An 18974-nucleotide genomic window follows, 5' to 3' on the forward strand; every position below is an offset into this window, starting at 1 on the left:
CGTCAGAAAGTGAAGGAGCAATAAAGATACCTTTAAACCTTGTTATATTTGCTCTGTGTTCAGAGACAGAGGTCAGGAGTCAGTTTGTGTTCCTACAATTGCTTTGCATTCTGGTTGCAGAGTTCCAGGATTTTGTAAGGTGAACTGTCTGACCTGCTGTACAATGAGTCTGAAATTAAGCGCTGTAGTGTTAGTTATTTAAATGTTGTGCGTTAGGAAAAACCTAAGTCAACTGTACAAACATTTCAAAGTATATTTGAGTAGTTGTGAAAGCCCAATTTTTCTCCTTTTGTGTGATAAAACGATATAGTGCTTTATTTTTTTAATCAGTGAAGCTGCAAGTTAGTGGGAAGGTTTTTGGATATTTCTTGGAAACTTACTGTCTGTAAATAAGTGCGCTACCACATCATGCTTTAGTTATATATTTATTAGAAGTGAGTGTTTAAACATAAACTGAGAAACCCTTCGGCCCTGATAGCAGTGCTATTAGAAACTAAGAAACAAGTCATGGATCATGTGTACGCTATATGTGGGCTAGATTATTAGTGTACATGGAGCAAACGTTTAGTCTGACGAGTTTTTTTGGTACAGCAGAAAGGCTGAACTCACATATCTGAAGGTGCACTCGTTTGTGAGAGTGAAGAAAAAGTCAGCTCTGTAAAATAAAATATTTGCCTAGTATCACAAAATTTGAGAACCATTTACGGGACAAGTACATTACAGTTAGATTGAGTAGATTAGTCAAGTTACTCGACTTGCAGGTCTAGTAACAATTTTAGGATTTTTGGAGGTCTGCTAGCGCCTACTTTAGGGGTGGCTTATATGCAAGAAAAGAGAAGCTTAAACATTGGTAAGAGGTTTTAAATGACAAGTCGGGGGGCAGTGAGACTGCTCACACAGCTCTGCAGTGGCAGGCCTGAGACATGTTTACAGGGCTACTTAGGTGGGTGGCACAATCAGTGCTGCAGGCCCACTAGTAACATTTCAATTTACAGGCCCTGACTAGAGGGTATACCACGTTACAAGGGACTTGCGTGTAAATTAAAAATGCAAGTTATGGATACACCAATATTACCACGTTTAGGGAAGGAGCACATGCACTTCAGCAATGGTAGAATGCTGAGAGTTCTAAGGCCAACAAACAGATACAGCAGTGAAATAGGAGGTAAAAGGCAAAAAGTCAGGGGTAAGACCATCCTAAGGATGCCAGGTCTAAAAGACCCCTTCCAGGGCTTCGGTCCCGAGGCTGAGGGAAAGCTGAAAACAACTGCTGCGGCTGGCATCTCCATTCCTCAAGAAAAAGCAAGAAGCGCACATCGAGGAGCCGCTCTAGCTGTGTGCCGCAGCACCACCTAACTGGTGGTGAGCCTCACCGTGTTGGCTTCCTAGAATAGTGCTGCCCTGTACGAAACAGAGTGTTCCTGCGGCTACTCAAGGGGAAGGATTCTGAAAGGAAGTAAAATTAGGCACAATAAGCCAAATAAAAAGTCATACATCATTGATCAGCACATCAAAGGTAGCAGAGAAAAGGAGAAGCACTTATCTATGGCTGCCGAGCAGCGAAGAAAGGAGGCAGCATACCAATTGAAGATAGACTTTATTGGACTGCATATGTTATGATTGGTTATGTTCATGACCTGAAACCTTTTGGGAATGTAACTTTTTTTTCTCTACAAGCTTCAAAATCGCTGGTGTTAAATCTTGTAATCAGTGAAGTAAAAGGATATAAACATAATCCTCACCTCTAGTCCTGACATAGAATTCCCACACATGTTACATTCAGATGTGAGATAATCCTTAGTTCCAGCCGAATTGTGTAGCTTCATATTCCACTTTACTCAATTTTAGACCTTTAAACATAGCCGCAAAATATCTTTATCTATAATAAGTGGTGTACTATATTATCAGTGTTTTACTGCAGTTTAATTATCATATTTTGTGTAGCTATTGCATAGCTGACTGAGAAACCATAATAGTTATCTTTTCTCCAGGTATTAGAATCATTCAATCAAATCTATTTACCAAGTCATGATGGAAAAAGTCAGCGTCAAGGCAAATTAACTTCAGTGTTACGCGTTGCATAATGTATTTTTCTTTGCATCTGACCAGGTCTATGTGAGATTCTTAATTTGTATCGGGAATTCCATGGCACTTGACTCCTTGTACATTTAGCACACGCCAGTGGGTGTTCCAGCTGGTCATAATGTTACATGTGGACCTCTGCTCCTTTTCATTCTTTATTGAGCTTTCCTGACAGACCCACAGCGGTGAGCAGATGGGTCATGGAAGCGGCAACCTAAAATGTATCTTCTGCGATGGCGTCCATCGGGAATAGGAGTGGGAGAGAAAAGCCACAACCTTGGTGTGAGCTGCAGCAGAATGTCAAAAAAATCTGGCTTCTGGGAGAAATGTCTTGCTCACTGTAGGCTGCTTAGCTCGAGCAGCAAAGCCATCCTCCGAGAATTGAATGTGATATGTGTAAGGAAATGCCTCCTTGGCATGGTTGCCCCCTGACTTTTTGCCTTTGCTGATGCTATGTTTACAATTGAAAGTGTGCTGAGGCCTGCTAACCAGGCCCCAGCACCAGTGTTCTTTCCCTAACCTGTACTTTTGTATCCACAATTGGCAGACCCTGGCATCCAGATAAGTCCCTTGTAACTGGTACTTCTAGTACCAAGGGCCCTGATGCCAAGGAAGGTCTCTAAGGGCTGCAGCATGTCTTATGCCACCCTGGAGACCTCTCACTCAGCACAGACACACTGCTTACCAGCTTGTGTGTGCTAGTGAGGACAAAACGAGTAAGTCGACATGGCACTCCCCTCAGGGTGCCATGCCAGCCTCTCACTGCCTATGCAGTATAGGTAAGACACCCCTCTAGCAGGCCTTACAGCCCTAAGGCAGGGTGCACTATACCATAGGTGAGGGTACCAGTGCATGAGCATGGTACCCCTACAGTGTCTAAACAAAACCTTAGACATTGTAAGTGCAGGGTAGCCATAAGAGTATATGGTCTGGGAGTCTGTCAAACACGAACTCCACAGCACCATAATGGCTACACTGAAAACTGGGAAGTTTGGTATCAAACTTCTCAGCACAATAAATGCACACTGATGCCAGTGTACATTTTATTGTAAAATACACCACAGAGGGCACCTTAGAGGTGCCCCCTGAAACTTAACCGACTATCTGTGTAGGCTGACTAGTTCTAGCAGCCTGCCACAAACCGAGACATGTTGCTGGCCCCATGGGGAGAGTGCCTTTGTCACTCTGAGGCCAGTAACAAAGCCTGCACTGGGTGGAGATGCTAACACCTCTCCCAGGCAGGAATTGTCACACCTGGCGGTGAGCCTCAAAGGCTCACCTCCTTTGTGCCAACCCAGCAGGACACTCCAGCTAGTGGAGTTGCCCGCCCCCTCCGGCCAGGCCCCACTTTTGGCGGCAAGGCCGGAGAAAATAATGAGAATAACAAGGAGGAGTCACTGACCAGTCAGGACAGCCCCTAAGGTGTCCTGAGCTGAAGTGACTCTAACTTTTAGAAATCCTCCATCTTGCAGATGGAGGATTCCCCCAATAGGGTTAGGATTGTGACCCCCTCCCCTTGGGAGGAGGCACAAAGAGGGTGTACCCACCCTCAGGGCTAGTAGCCATTGGCTACTAACCCCCCAGACCTAAACACGCCCTTAAATTCAGTATTTAAGGGCTACCCTGAACCCTAGAAAATTAGATTCCTGCAACAAGAAGAAGGACTGCCCAGCTGAAAACCCCTGCAGCGGAAGACCAGAAGACAACTGCCTTGGCTCCAGAAACTCACCGGCCTGTCTCCTGCCTTCCAAAGATCCTGCCCCAGCGACGCCTTCCGAAGGGACCAGCGACCTCGACATCCTCTGAGGACTGCCCCTGCTTCGAAAAGACAAGAAACTCCCGAGGACAGCGGACCTGCTCCAAGAAAAGCTGCAACTTTGTTTCCAGCAACTTTAAAGATCCCTGCAAGCTCCCCGCAAGAAGCGTGAGACTTGCAACACTGCACCCGGCGACCCCGACTCGACTGGTGGCGATCCAACACCTCAGGAGGGACCCCAGGACTACTCTGATACTGTGAGTACCAAAACCTGTCCCCCCTGAGCCCCCACAGCGCCGCCTGCAGAGGGAATCCCGAGGCTTCCCCTGACCGCGACTCTTTCGAACCTAAAGTCCCGACACCTGGGAGAGACCCTGCACCCGCAGCCCCCAGGACCTGAAGGACCGGACTTTCACTGGAGAAGTGACCCCCAGGAGTCCCTCTCCCTTGCCCAAGTGGAGGTTTCCCCGAGGAACCCCCCCCTTGCCTGCCTGCAGCGCTGAAGAGATCCCGAGATCTCTCATAGACTAACATTGCAAACCCGACGCTTGTTTCTACACTGCACCCGGCCGCCCCCGCGCCGCTGAGGGTGAAATTTCTGTGTGGACTTGTGTCCCCCCCGGTGCCCTACAAAACCCCCCTGGTCTGCCCTCCGAAGACGCGGGTACTTACCTGCAAGCAGACCGGAACCGGGGCACCCCCTTCTCTCCATTCTAGCCTATGTGTTTTGGGCACCACTTTGGACTCTGCACCTGATCGGCCCTGAGCTGCTGGTGTGGTGACTTTGGGGTTGCTCTGAACCCCCAACGGTGGGCCACCTTGGACCAAGAACTGAGCCCTGTAAGTGTCTTACTTACCTGGTTAATCTAACAAATACTTACCTCCCCTAGGAACTGTGAAAATTGCACTAAGTGTCCACTTTTAAAACAGCTATTTGTCAATAACTTGAAAAGTATACATGCAATTTTGATGATTTGAAGTTCCTAAAGTACTTACCTGCAATACCTTTCGAATGAGATATTACATGTAGAATTTGAACCTGTGGTTCTTAAAATAAACTAAGAAAAGATATTTTTCTATATAAAAACCTATTGGCTGGATTTGTCTCTGAGTGTGTGTACCTCATTTATTGTCTATGTGTATGTACAACAAATGCTTAACACTACTCCTTGGATAAGCCTACTGCTCGACCACACTACCACAAAATAGAGCATTAGTATTATCTCTTTTTACCACTATTTTACCTCTAAGGGGAACCCTTGGACTCTGTGCATGCTATTCCTTACTTTGAAATAGCACATACAGAGCCAACTTCCTACAATATGTGTAACAACTAGCTAAATATGCTGTACCAAATAGATTGTAAAAGGTTCAATTCCAGTAGTTGAGATTAACAGTTAACAGGACAAGCGTCAAAAAATGAAGATAATTTTATATAGGGATTTAAAGTTATACAAAAACCAAAAAAATACCTTGGAGGAAAGCATTGGAAAAAGACATCCTTATTGTCCTCGGCGAAATGCAAAAAAAAAAAAAAAGTCAAAACATTGTCCAAGGACCCGCTAGACGTTTTCCATTCCCAAACCAGGATGTACAGTTTTCATACTGACTGGTTAGTGAATGGTAATGCAATTTGAAGCGCGGACTGTGTTCTAAAAAAAAGTTGCATCGCACATTGTCCATCCTCGGGGAGTTTCAAAACGACCTACCCAATGGGTAGGCTTTACTGTTTTCATTTTTTCTGTTTGCATAGTGAATATAGGCGGGGTGTTTTTTATAGTGTTTTCCAATGTTCTCAAAAGTTGTAAAAACCTGTGACAGTAATTTATTATGTTTGGCTCTGTACTTGGGGCCTGAGTTAGATATTGGCGGGCAAATTACTCTGTCTCAATGGGGATGGTATTCCGTCCGCCAAAATCTAAATCCCATAGGATATAATGGGATTCAGATTTCATCAGATGGGATATCTGTCACCGTTGTGACAGAGTAACTCCTCTGCCAATATCTAAATCATTCCCTTAATCAGAGGAATAGTGTTTTTACAATGCTTCTAATGAAATTTGCTTTCGTTCCCCCTTAATTATTTTGTTTGTCAGTTATGCCTACACTTTGACCGACTCATATTATTCCTACACTTTGTGACCGACTCCTAACTCCTTTCTTTGTACTTTTTCATTGAATTTCCTGAAGTAACTTTTAACTGTCTCACTCATATCCCTGTCTAATACCTCAGCCCTCAAATCTGTCTTTCACTCAGTCCAGTTCCACCATATGTCAAGGATGTGCATTAATGGATATATGTTTGCACTGCATTAAGGTTTGATTGTAGCAGATGAAAGGTTAATTGTGGGCATTTAGCAAATCTTCCTGCTGCTCTGTTCAGACAAATGTCAAAGGTTTACAGATTGAAGATTTTCTACTTGAGGTGTTCTACATAGTATATAATTGTTTTTTTCGGGTGCTCAGTTATTGCAAGCTAGTATCAGTCTGTCATCTTTTTTGCCTTGTGGTACCCAAGAAAGAACTAGACTAATAAATCTGTTACTTTCTGATCTGGGCCTAGTCCTACTCTACCTTGTCATATAGGGAAAGCTTGCTAAGAAATTATTTGCATACTGTTAACTATAGTCACTTCTGTTACAGCAAAAGGTGCTGCTTTATGAAGGAGCAGCTAAGGTAGTTAAGACACATCTCCAGTATGCCTTGCGTCATTTGCATGTGCAGTTCTTAACAGAAGGTTATTTTATATTGTTGATATGTGTCTGTGTGATTTAGTTTCTTTGCAAACCTCCAAGCATAGATTTTTACCAGGCATATAAGTAGAGCTTTGTGTTTTTTAAAGCAGTGTGGAGACTGTGGTCCTGAGGGACATTTGTAATTTTTACTCACAGCGCTTATTCAATGCAGTCTGCTTGATTATAGTGCATTTTCCATCCAGCGAGAAAGAAAGAGGGTAGCTTGGTATGTTTACATTACACTCTCTTGGGTTCACACAGGTAATGTTGCAGAATGCCATGACATGCTTCTTTCAACACCATATATTCTATATTGTTTGACATTGAACCAGTAATAATGAAAGTAGAACTTGGTGAGGCTGAGTCTGGATCCACATCAGTTTGCGGGCTTAGAACAGTTCCATGCAGTTTGTTTCTGAAACTGTACTGCCTGCAGAACTTACTATCAAATTACAAGCTGTAGTGTATACAACTAATAAATTAACTCAGTCATTTTCTAAGCTAATGTATGCACTAAAAATAGTGTAGTTTCACGGAAACTATCTTATGCACCTCATTGCATGGTACATGAGAAGTGAGCATGTTCATTATACAGCCTGCAAGTCTTCTGTTTGAAAGATGAAGCTCCCATAGCATGCTTTGAGACCATTACAGTGTAAACCTAAAACAGGAGTGTTGGGTGTAGCATTTAATGGGAGGACCTTGATTCTTAAGGCATCTATTTGTACAGTTATCTTTGTTGCCACGACCCTGAGCTTTCAGAAAGCAAAGGTCTGCCCTTTCTCGATGAAGGATGGAATCACTAAGAAGCTTCTTGTCAAAAACTGAGGCACTTTTGAGAGTTCAGCTGCAAACCTACTGGCCACTACGCAACAGCATACAGTGGACTTCACACCATATGATGTGAGCCATGCTTCCATAATGGAAGTGGAAGTAGTTCCTATGATAGCAGGGACTTTGTAGATGTCCACAGGGCTTATTAATTATCTTAGCATGGCCTAAGTGTGTCATAGCGACTGCATCCAATACAAAAAGTGTTTAGAAGTAGGATCTGGATTTATACTGTTTTACACCAGAGGACCCAAAACAGTAAAAGTGCAGCAAATCAGTGTGTTCTGCTTTACACTGCAAAACAAATATTCCCTCCAGTAGTGTATTATTGGTAATAATCGGTTTTAACTGAAAACCGGAGTACTACTGACTATTGAATGTCAGGTCGCAATTTATGACACCCTCCCATCAGTTTGGATGCAATCGCTGAGATAGAGGTCTGCAGAGTAGTGCAGAGCTCTACTCCTGCATTTGCATTTCTAAATACAAGTCTGTCCTCGAAAGGGACAGGTGCTGCTTACTTTAAAAAAAATGTTTTCTATTTGTAAAGACATTGGGGGAGAGTAGTCGGGGTCAAATAGGAAGAGGCCTCTTCTCTCCTACCCCCTCCTTTTTGCAATTTGGAATGGGTTACAAAAGTTCTTTGAGTTGAGAAGGGCTTGTTTTGCAAACCCTTGAGTTTTGCAAAGCAGCTTCTTTGCAACCAAAAAAGATTTGTGTGCATGAGACCCAGTGTCTTCTTCCATGCAGTTGACCAGACCTTAGACACCCTTAAGTGGATAAGTGACTAGTGAACATTGGAATCAAATTTGATTATAAGTCTTGCCAAATGTTGTTCTCCTTTCAACTTTGGCACTTTTCTGGAAATAAAACCCTTTTTTAGGCAGACAGTTTTATATGCTGTTGTTGGAATGGGCTCCACAAGGTTGGATAGCTTTGAGTAGTTCTGCTGTAGCCTTGAACGTCACTCTAGAAAACGTTAGTATGGGAAACGGGAAAGTTGAATTCTCCGAGGTAGGTTTGGAAGGGTTTCCTGTTTCTCCAGGGGTAAGGGTTTTGTACATGTTTTAGTAGTTGCTGTTACCTTAAAGAAAAGTCCTCCATTCTTGAGGACTAGCTCCAGAGCTCATGTCCCCTTGCCTTAGTTGCAGGAGGATTCCGACAACTACTTTTGGCTCCACAATAAAAGCTTGCTTTCATATCGTCTCCTGGTTTTGATTGAAGGTCGCAAGACCGATTTCCTCCTAACCCTCATAGATCTTAACTGTAGGCGAACCTACTCTTTTCATAATACACTAACTTTTCTGGCCCAGGTCCTGTTTATGGGTTCTCCTCACAGACCAGCCTTTTTGGCTGACCCACAATTGCAGACATACTCTGCAGGGAAAAAATCCAAATATATGAGTAATTGGCAAACAGGCCCTTTGTAAAACCATGTGACATTCAATCTATATGTTATAAATCTGCTTTAAGTACCACCTTCCTATCAAAGAACACATTTATGTTTACATGAATTTTACATCCTGCTGCATTGTGACAGAATTGTAATCTGAAATTGCATGCCACAGGTTAGGAGTAAGTGGTGAAATGTATCCTTCCCTCCCAATATTATACAGCTCCTGTGCAGGAGGGCAGCAAACCAACAGCTGTCTTAACAGAGAGAGCAATTTAAACATAAAAAGTTGTCCTGTTTTTGCAGAATTTAGAATTAATTTGACAGTCTGTTCAGCATGTCACCATCACTTTAGAGCATAGAACACTAGACGTGCAGCAGATAAAAAATAACGAGTGCGCGGTAAAAAGGTGTCGGTTTTCACACCACTTTCTTCATGCTCTCCCATCATTATATGCCACCCCTGCCAGCAGCAGATGCTGCAAATCCTTTAACAAACGAAATTATAATAAACCATATTTATTGTTGTTTCAATTTTTAAAGGGGTGTGGCATTGGGGATGACGAGGATATGAGGGGAGTGCACGGGCCGACCAAACACACATGTGCATTAGGCTCTCTCCAGCCTGGCAAGAGAGAGCAGGTACAAGTTCCCAGTCTGCCTGGGAGCGCCCTGGCTCTGAGCAGCATCAGGATTGGTTGCAGGGCAGGCTGGGAGCCTGTGCCTGCCTGCAGTAGAGGAGACGGAGGAGAGGCAGCGTGCAGGTCATTTTTTTTTTTATTACATTTTATCCCCAGTTCGCCGCACCCACCCCAGCATGAGGGCAGCGAGCCACGATTGATCATATGTTTAGGAAAAAAATTAGCCTCCTGACATTCTTCCTTCTGGCAAACTGCTCTCCTATAACATACAAAAAATACAGGGGCTTCTGTCTCTTTCTAGTCTTTCCTGTTAAGTTCCTTTCTAAAGCGTATTTGCCCCCCATTGTTCTTTTTCCTAAGAGCAGAGCAGCCATCAAACATGACCACTTAAGGCCCCCTGCTGCCTTTCGGCTACATTTCTCAGTTCTTTAGATACAGCAGGGGGAGGAGGACCCTTAAGGGTCTGCACTCCCACTTCCTACTTCAGGTCTTTAAAGACCCTGGAGAGGTCGATGACTATGCCTTCTAATGTGCATCAAGGGGACAACTTTGTACACTTCTATTACTAGTGTTGCTACCTTGCTCCAAGTTGCGAGGCCACCCTATATCAAGTCCTTCGTATTCATTTATAGGTTAACACGTTTAGGATCTGTTGACTCTTACTTCATTTAATCCGATTAATACACCTGATACTGTTTTTCTTCAGTTTTCTTTTAGCATACTGGGTAAATAAATATACATTTAATAATGCCTTACAATCTACACTACACCACCCACCTACTTCATCTACAACCTATTAAAACTACCTATACCTCCTTGTGTTTTTTTTTTTTTTTATCAAAAAAGATACGTTTGTTCAGAACAGGTTTTTGTGAAAACAAGTCGAATACCGGAATAACTGCGCTGCTAGCATGTCAAACACATTGGTGGCTTCACAGCTGTTTATACTTATTTAGTGGTGCTCTGGTGCAACTGCAGAGTGTAATAACCTTCTAGCAGTTAACTTGGCTTTTTAAGGATGGCTAAGTACATCAAATTGCTTTAGTTAATGTTTGTTTCTTTTTCAGCAAATATATCTTCACATCATAGAAAAATAACAGTACTCTTTAGTTATTGTTGACATATATTTTTATCTTCACGTTTAACGTCTGTTAAATTAACATTTATTGATGTCTTTCTTGAATCTTAGGGAGCATGTTCCTGCCTCCAACATCTGCATTTGGTGCTGGCATGTATTCCATTGCAATTTATGGTGGACTGGTACTTTTTGGAATGTTTTTGCTGTATGACACACAGAAAGTAATCAAACGTGCAGAGACCCACCCTATGTATGGAGTTGCAAAATTCGACCCGATCAATTCGTAAGTATGAACTAATTTAAATATGAAAATTCAGTAACCAAGGTTAATGTGTAACAGTTAGGTGCTTACATTGGAGTTAATTAAAAGACATTAAAGTGAGATATCACAAATTGTTTGAAACTCATAATCAGAAACCAGTGAAAGATGATAGCCATGCTGTGTGGTTTTGGAATATGTTTGCTGTATGACATAGTCATCAAACGTGCAGAGACCGACCCTATTTATGGAGTTGTGAAATTCAACCCCAACAATTCTGTTAAACCTGCTCTTGCAGTATTTCGCCTGTCTTTTTGCTTCTGACCTCACATTTTATGATTCTGTGCTGATTTTAGTCTTTGCTGGCTTTAGGACTTTGGACACTTTACCCACTACTTCCCAGTGCTAAAGTGCAAGTGCTCCTTGTCTAAATTGTATGGTGATTGGTTTATCCATGATTGTCATATTTTATTTATTAGTAAGTCCCTAGTAAAGTGCACTGTGTGTGCCTAGGGCCTGTAAATCAAATGCTACTAGTGGGCCTGCAGCACTGACTGTGCCAGCCACATGGGTAGCCTTGTAAACATGCCTCAGGACTGCCATTGCAGTGTCTGTGTTCAGTTGTAAACTGCCATTTCGACCTGGCAAGTGCACCCACTTGTCAGGTCCAAACCTTCCCTTTTACTACATGGAAGTCACCCCTAACTTAGGCCCAAGGCAGTCATGGCATGGGCAGGTGAAGTGTATTTTAAAGGTAGGTCATGTACTGGTGTGTTTTACATGTCCTGCTAGTGAAATACTGCTAAATTCGTTTTTCATTATTACAAGGACTTCTCTCTCCCATAGGGTAACTTGGGGATTGCCCATTGTGCGCAGATGGAGATATGGTGTTTGAGGTCTCTGAACTCACAATTTAAAAATACATCTTTTAGTGAAGTTGGGTTTTGAACTGAGAGTTTTAAAATGCCACTTTTAGAAAGTGAGCATTTTCTTGCTTAACCATTCTGTGCCTTTGCCTGTCTGCTGAATACACGTCTGGGTCAGGATGACAGTTGGGCTATTTGTGAATTCACTCTTGACAGTCTCACAGAGGGAGGTGAGGTATGCCATGCATGTCCTAATGGCCCATCACCAGGTTGATGTGTCTTCCTGAGCTAGAGTGGTGGGAGGAGCTGACACTTGCACATCCATAGAGCTGTGCCTGTCCTCACACAAAGCAGTGTCCTCTGTAGTGTCATGGGCCTGGGCAGGGAATGGCACTGTCTTGTGCACTACAAAGACTTTTCTTTGAAGTTTGACTACTTCAAAGACAGAAATGGGTATTAGTGCTGGACCTCTGACACCCCATAGTTGGAACCGTTCTTGACTGAGGAAATTCTGCCAGGAAGAAGAGCTAGATTCTGAATGAGGGACTGCTTCTCTGCCTATTGCTTTGTTGTGCTGACCTGCTGCTTGCAGCTTCTGTCCTGGGAGTGAAATAACAGGACTTGACTTTCTGCATCCTGCTTCCAAAGGTTCTCCAAGGGCTGGGACGGAGCTTGCCTCCTGTTAAGTCTCAGGATCATCAAAGACTTCACCTGCCAGCTCCTGGGGGCTCTCTTGCTGAGAATCCTGACTTGCCAAGTAGTGGCAAATCCAGTTCCTGGGCCCTTGGGAGTGAGTTCTGGTGCAACAAGGAAGAAACAATGACTTTGGACCCGGCGCCGCTCTCTGACCCCGCACCGCTACACGCTCCAGAGCCGTGGTCCCTGCTGAGTGCAACCACCACGACCTACAATGCAGACCCAATGCCTCAGCAGCGCCTCTGAAGTCCTGCCACAGCACGAGTCCAGAGTGCAGTGTCATTGACATCTATGGTACCCAATTCTGCTGCAGTGCCTGTGGCCCAGTGGTGTGATCGCAACACAGCGAAGTCAATCCCTCGCATCTTGACCTGCTGGATTAATTGACCCTACCTCGTAACCAACGCCTTGCTGCCAACTCCACATCACCTTCTCTGCAAATGTAAGGAACTGACTCCTCACCTCCCTGGTGGAAGTAAAGCCGCACTGGCTCCATCGACGCCTCACCTCCCGGACTTCGTGCAGCATTGTTGTTTCTCTCGTAGGGGATTTCCATGTATAGTCATAAGCACTGAATAGTTCTGCACGCCTGCGGGGACCCCGGAGCACTGTTCTATAGTGTAATCTTAAGTGTAGATGTTTGCCTTTCTTGAAAAAAGGCCTGTTAAGTCACTTAAGAATATCAATGTGCAGCCTAGGTGAAAGGCTACAAAGGCCAAATTGTTCATTCTTTTGGTTGGTAAGAAAAGGAAGCTGTAGTACAGATATACCTTTAAAAACTTATTTATTCTAGAAATGTAGTAAAAAACATATTCTCCAACTTTATTTACAACTTCAAATGAGGATGAAACAACGCAGGGCAGTGTAGCCCATAGGCTGCCATTATACAGAATGTAAATAGAGCAGTGCCTTTAAGAAAGGAAAGTCTTCCTGTATCCCATCATGCACAGCAACAGGCAGTTGCCTCAGTTCTTTTTTCCGGCTCCTTCTGACAGGACCCTGAAGCATTGCGCTCCACTTTTCATAGCTTTTTTTTTTTTTACTAAAACTCAACTAAAATCCTTTGGATTTCAATTTCACTCGACGTTTTTCATCTAGAGTGAACATTTCCTATCTTTTCCTGTCAAATTCTGACAGAAACTTGAGATTTTTTTTGCCACCAGAATGCCTTCTCTTTTTGATAAGTGCCCTAGCTGTGGCAGGAAAAAGGCCAAAACAGACCCACATCAAGTCTGTATTATTTGCCTACCGTCAAGTCATAAACCTGATGCCTGTGACATTTGTAAAACCTTCTCCAGGAGAACCCTTCGTGACAGGGAGAAAATCCGCCTTCAGGCAAAAGAGGACAGCAGACAAAGAGGACAATCTGCCACAGAGCGAGGAGAAGGTCAGTCTTCTACCAGAGCTCTCACTGTGTCCTCTGGAGCAGCTGCCAGATCTGCTCACAAGCGTCACAGGTCCCCGACGACGTCGAGAGCATCGACGTCGAGACCAGGAACGGCGCCGACATGCTCGCCGTCGAGAACCAGCTCGCTGTTGAGGAAGAGACATCGCTCGACGTCGACAGCCTTATCGCCGTCGAGACGGCGTAGACACTTGCCGTCGAGAAGGTCCAGGTCACCGTCAACGCGAAGGGGAAGATCGACGTTGGTGGACAGTATTCGTCGTCGGAGACAATCGGTGTCGAGGGAGATCACCGTCGAGGAGCTCTCAACGGCGAGAGGGGTCAATGCCGAGAGGTACTCGTCGGCGTTGTACTTCGACGTCGAGAAGCGTGTCGGCGTCGAGGAGACACTCAAAGAGACCAAGGAGGGTCTATACCACCTCAGAATCCTCTGCGTCTCTCATTTTATTACCACCTTCGCCTCAGCCTTCTCCTCAACTGTCCCCTCTATCACAGACACCTCTGGCATCTACAGCTCCTCTGCCGGTACCTCTTTCAGAGTCCGCCCCAGTGACTCCTGCTGAATCCACAAGGCATTCTCGACGTTCTTCGAGAAGCTCTTCTTCATCTCGACATCATCATCGGCATGACTCAGTTCGCAGGTCTCCTCATTCCCACCATAGACATTCATCCTCATCCACAAGGGATTACTCTCCAACTTTATCTGACTCCCCGTCTCCGAGAGTTTCTCCCATAGACGATGTAAACACCTTTCAAGAGGTCCTAATTCGCGGTGCCACCAAGTTGAACATCCCTCTGGCAGTGCCCGCTCCCACAACCTCTGTCATTTTTTAGACACTACACCAGCGTTCTTCTTCTAGCCCATTACTACCGCTGGTCCCAGGACTACTTGAACCGGCAATGGACATATTTTTAACACCGTCCACAGCTAAAACTGCTCCTTCCAGGCATATAAAGAAATATCGTCCTCCGGAGCAGGACCCTTTGTTTCTGAGGGCGGATCCAGTACCCGATTCGGTGGTAATCGTGGCTGCTAAGAAATTACATTCTACGTCTCCGTCTTCTTCTTCGCCACCGGACAAGGAGAGTAGAAAAATTGATGCCGCAGGCCGCACAGTTTGCTCCACCTCAGCCATCACTATGAAAACGGCTAGTGCTACTGCCCTGTTAGGCAGGTATGATCGTGCTCTTTGGGACTCTGTGCTACAATTTGCGGAACACCTCCCTAAGGAGAAAAAGGAGGATTTTTTGGAGATCGTAAGTGAAGGTGCCATGGTCTCCAATTAAGTGATAAGCGCGGCTGCAGACTCCTCTGTGTTATCCGCACATATTCTCATGGAATTTCTTTGAGAAGACATGCCTGGCTACGCCTTACTTGACTTAAGCCAGAGGTGCAACAGAGGATACAAAATTTGCCCTTTTCAGGTTCCACTTTGTTTGGTTCTCATGCTGACGACAAAATGTCGAGGATGAATACGGAACTGGACACGCTAAAAGCGGTGGGCATCGAGAGACCAAGAGAGCAACGGAAAACATTCCGTCCCTTCCACCGTAGACTCTTTACTCAAATATTTCAAACACCACAGTGGATGCCTTCAAGATCCCAGCAACAACAACAACATCAGAGAACCTTTTCGACCCAACGATAGCAAACAAGGGGTCGCTCTACACCACAAACTGCCCAAACAGCTCATCAGGCATCAGCGTCTAAGCCCTGAATCCTTGCTTCCCCCTCCTCTGTTACCCACTCCGGTAGGGGGAAGTATCTCAAGTCATCTGGAAGAGTGGCAACGCATAAAGTCAGACGCCTGGGTGTTGAATATTGTGCGGAATGGCTACTGTCTCAGGTTCATAAGCCCCCCGCCTTCTGTTCCACCCAAACCGGTGAATCACCATCTCAACGCTCTCAAAGCGGAAGTAACAACCCTATTACAAAAGAAGGCAATAGAAACTGTCCCTATCAACCAGCAGGGAAAGGGAATCTATTCGAGGTACTTTCTGGTACCAAAGAAAGACAAGCACGAGTTCCGTCCCATTCTAGATCTAAGGGTAACCAACAAATGGGATCCAAAAAAGAGAGGGTGAAATGGGGAGTGATTGGAGCTCCTACTTCTAACAATTAGAACTTAAGGTAACTCAATTAACACGGTGCACAACCAACTCAGGTAACGACCCTCCAAAAGTTACCACCACAATATCTCAAAAGGATATCTTAACAATGTTATAAAGAGTAGTGGCACACGTGCAATCAATCTGCTCTAAGTAGATTAGACAAAACTAGCATAAATCCAAGTATTGAACACACTGTATATATCTGGAAAAACACCAAAATACATCATTAAACGAATTTATTATTCTCGTTTTAGATTCCAGAATACACAGAATCATTCACCCTATATACAATCATGAATGGAAATAACATTGTTCAAATTCACAATCACATGATTCGTCTAATTAAATAACTTCCTAAACCAAGAAAAATCCCTATTTTTGAATCCGTTGTCAACACGTGTTTCATCCGTGGGAGTGCCCCTAGGATTTCCTCAGGACTTCCTTATTAAATAAAGATCCATCCAATACTTCCTAAAACAATATTGCCAAATAACACAAATTAGTAATCAATTTTCTTTTATCCATATCCTTAATATAGACTTCAAAATACCACAAAAAATTATAAAAAAAAATTACCACAAGAAATTACCACAAAAAACAATCATGTGAATTGGTGAGAACCATGCAAATATCCAACAAAGAAAAGTGAGATTGAAAAATCCATCTCAAGTGAACCCATCATTTCATAAATGTTTCACCCTAACAAACTATAGACCGTGTAGTGTATTGGATGGATCTTTATTTAATAAGGAAGTCCTGAGGAAATCCTAGGGGCACTCCCCCGGATGAAACACGTGTTGACAACGGATTCAAAAATAGGGATTTTTCTTGGTTTAGGAAGTTATTTAATTAGACGAATCATGTGATTGTGAATTTGAACAATGTTATTTCCATTCATGATTGTATATAGGGTGTATGATTTTGTGTATTCTGGAATCTAGACAACGGATTCAAAAATAGGGATTTCTCTTGGTTTAGGAAGTTATTTAATTAGACGAATCATGTGATTGTGAATTTGAACAATGTTATTTCCATTCATGATTGTATATAGGGTGTATGATTCTGTGTATTCTGGAATCTAAAACGAGAATAATAAATTTGTTTAATGATGTATTTTGGTGTTTTTCCAGATATATACAGTGTGTTCAATACTTGGATTTATGCTAGTTTTGTCTAATCTACTTAGAGCAGATTGATTGCACGTGTGCCACTACTCTTTATAACATAACCAACAAATGGGTTCGCAGAGAGAAATTCAGGATGCTATCCTTACACCAAATCTATCCCCAACTTCGTCAAGGCGATTGGCTCTGAGATTCCTTGTCTGAAAAAGTCATTACCAATTTACGGTGCTACCTTTCGGCCTCAAATCAGCACCGAGGACGTTTTCCAAATGCATGGCGGTGGTGGCAGCCTATTTAAGGAAACATCGGATATTCGTCTACCCCTATCTAGACGATTGGCTCATAAAAGCATCCACATACCTAGAGGCTCAACAGCATTTCAGTTGTACTCACCAGCTACTCCAGAGACTGGGCCTTCAGGTCAACCTCTCCAAATCCACAGCAACATCTGTTCAGAGGTTGCATTACTTAGGCGCCATCATAGACCCCACTCAAGGAAAGGTGTTTCCTTCGGAGGAACTACAGTTATCAATCCTCCAAAAGTGCCAGAAGCTCGAAAATGCCTCAGACCACTGCAAGAGCGATATCCTCTCTCCTGGGCTCGATGGCTTCTTGCAATGCTCATGGAAATACCCCTACGCGAGAACTGGAGTTACAGGTAAGAAACCAATGAGGAAGGAATGGTTTCCAAGGTAATGTATTCTGGGACTATACAGCACTTGGCTGACCGCCCTCCCTCGCGGGTGGCCCCAGACTGTTGGAAGCGACTCCTTTGAGCTATTGGCATGGCCCCTGTTGGAGCTATTGTGCTTCTAAGCACTATCCTACATTTGATCTTTGAAAATTTGTATCTTTATTTGCGTATGTTGGATTTTTGTTGTTATGGTCTTGTTTTACTCAGATAAATATTTGCCATTGTTCTGAACTGTTGTGGAGTACTTTTGTGGTGTTTTCACTGTGTTGCTGTTTGTGTGTTAAAATCCTTTGCTTATTGCCTTTAGACCGACTGCTTGAGTCAAGCTACTAAGGGATTGAGCAGTGGTTATATTAGCTGTGTGACTCCCTTGCCTTGACTAGAGGGAGGGTCCCTACCTCGACAGGGTGTAAACCACTGCCAACTAGAGACCCCATTTCTAACAAATTCATAAGTATGAACTAATTTAAATATGAAAATCCGGTAACCAAAGTAAATGTGCAACAGGTGCTTAAGTTGAAGTTAATTAAAGTAAGATATCTCCAGTTGCTTGAAATTCATAATCAGAAACCGGTGAAAGACAATGGCCATGCTTTGTGTTGACATGCAGACAAACGTTTTTTCTTTTTCTCCACTTCGTAGTCTGTGTGGTGTGTGATTAAATAAATGGTGACTTAAACTGCCATTGTATTGTGGATATATGTGCTGCATATTGTGCTTAATTCTTCTGGGTCTTGTCTCAAAAAGGCTACTGTTTTATGTCAAACCATATTGTTGAAAGCAGTATAACTTGCTAGATTGCAAGGGCAGCTGATGCACAGAATAGTATTTTTGTGGACTACATATAAGTTTCATTTAAAACGGAAGTGTGTGTCCTGGCCTCATGGTTATTTTTGCAGCTAGTAAAACGTACAAATCATTAATTTGTTTATCACCCATGAAGCCAAAATGCAGATGACCTTTCAAGTGTATCTGATAATTTTCATGATTCTTGCATTGTTCTCTCTCATACATTCATTTAAGAGGACTTGTGCCACTGAGCAGTGAGAGACTTGGTATCCAAGGTCCAAAAGACTAAAACTTGAATAAAGGATTGTGCATATGGTAGAACCCCAGTCAGAGGGCCGCAGGCAGGGGTTAATAGGCTGAACTGTGAGGGTTGAGTCCTTTTACTCCTGATGTCCCATCGCCTGACCTACTGTGGACCATGACCAACTGGTCTAAGTACTCCTTTCAGCATGTAACTTTATGGGCTTGCATGGTCCAAGCTGTCCACCGCGCTCTCAGTGAAGAGGTGGGTAC

The 18974-nt window shown here is 43.6% G+C and overlaps 1 protein-coding gene across 2 annotated transcripts in view; it reads left to right on the plus strand.

Moving 5' to 3' along the window:
• The window catches only part of GHITM (growth hormone inducible transmembrane protein), a 202408-nt gene that overhangs the window by 167514 nt on the left and 15920 nt on the right, over nucleotides 1-18974 (plus strand). For both annotated transcript variants that reach the window (XM_069240655.1, XM_069240654.1), the window contains exon 8: nucleotides 10628-10799. In XM_069240655.1, coding sequence (XP_069096756.1) covers nucleotides 10628-10799 — 172 coding nt within the window. The remainder of the gene's footprint in view (nucleotides 1-10627; nucleotides 10800-18974) is intronic.

The sequence above is a fragment of the Pleurodeles waltl genome, chromosome 6 (assembly GCF_031143425.1).
Source record: "Pleurodeles waltl isolate 20211129_DDA chromosome 6, aPleWal1.hap1.20221129, whole genome shotgun sequence".
Taxonomy (NCBI): Eukaryota; Metazoa; Chordata; class Amphibia; order Caudata; family Salamandridae; genus Pleurodeles; species Pleurodeles waltl.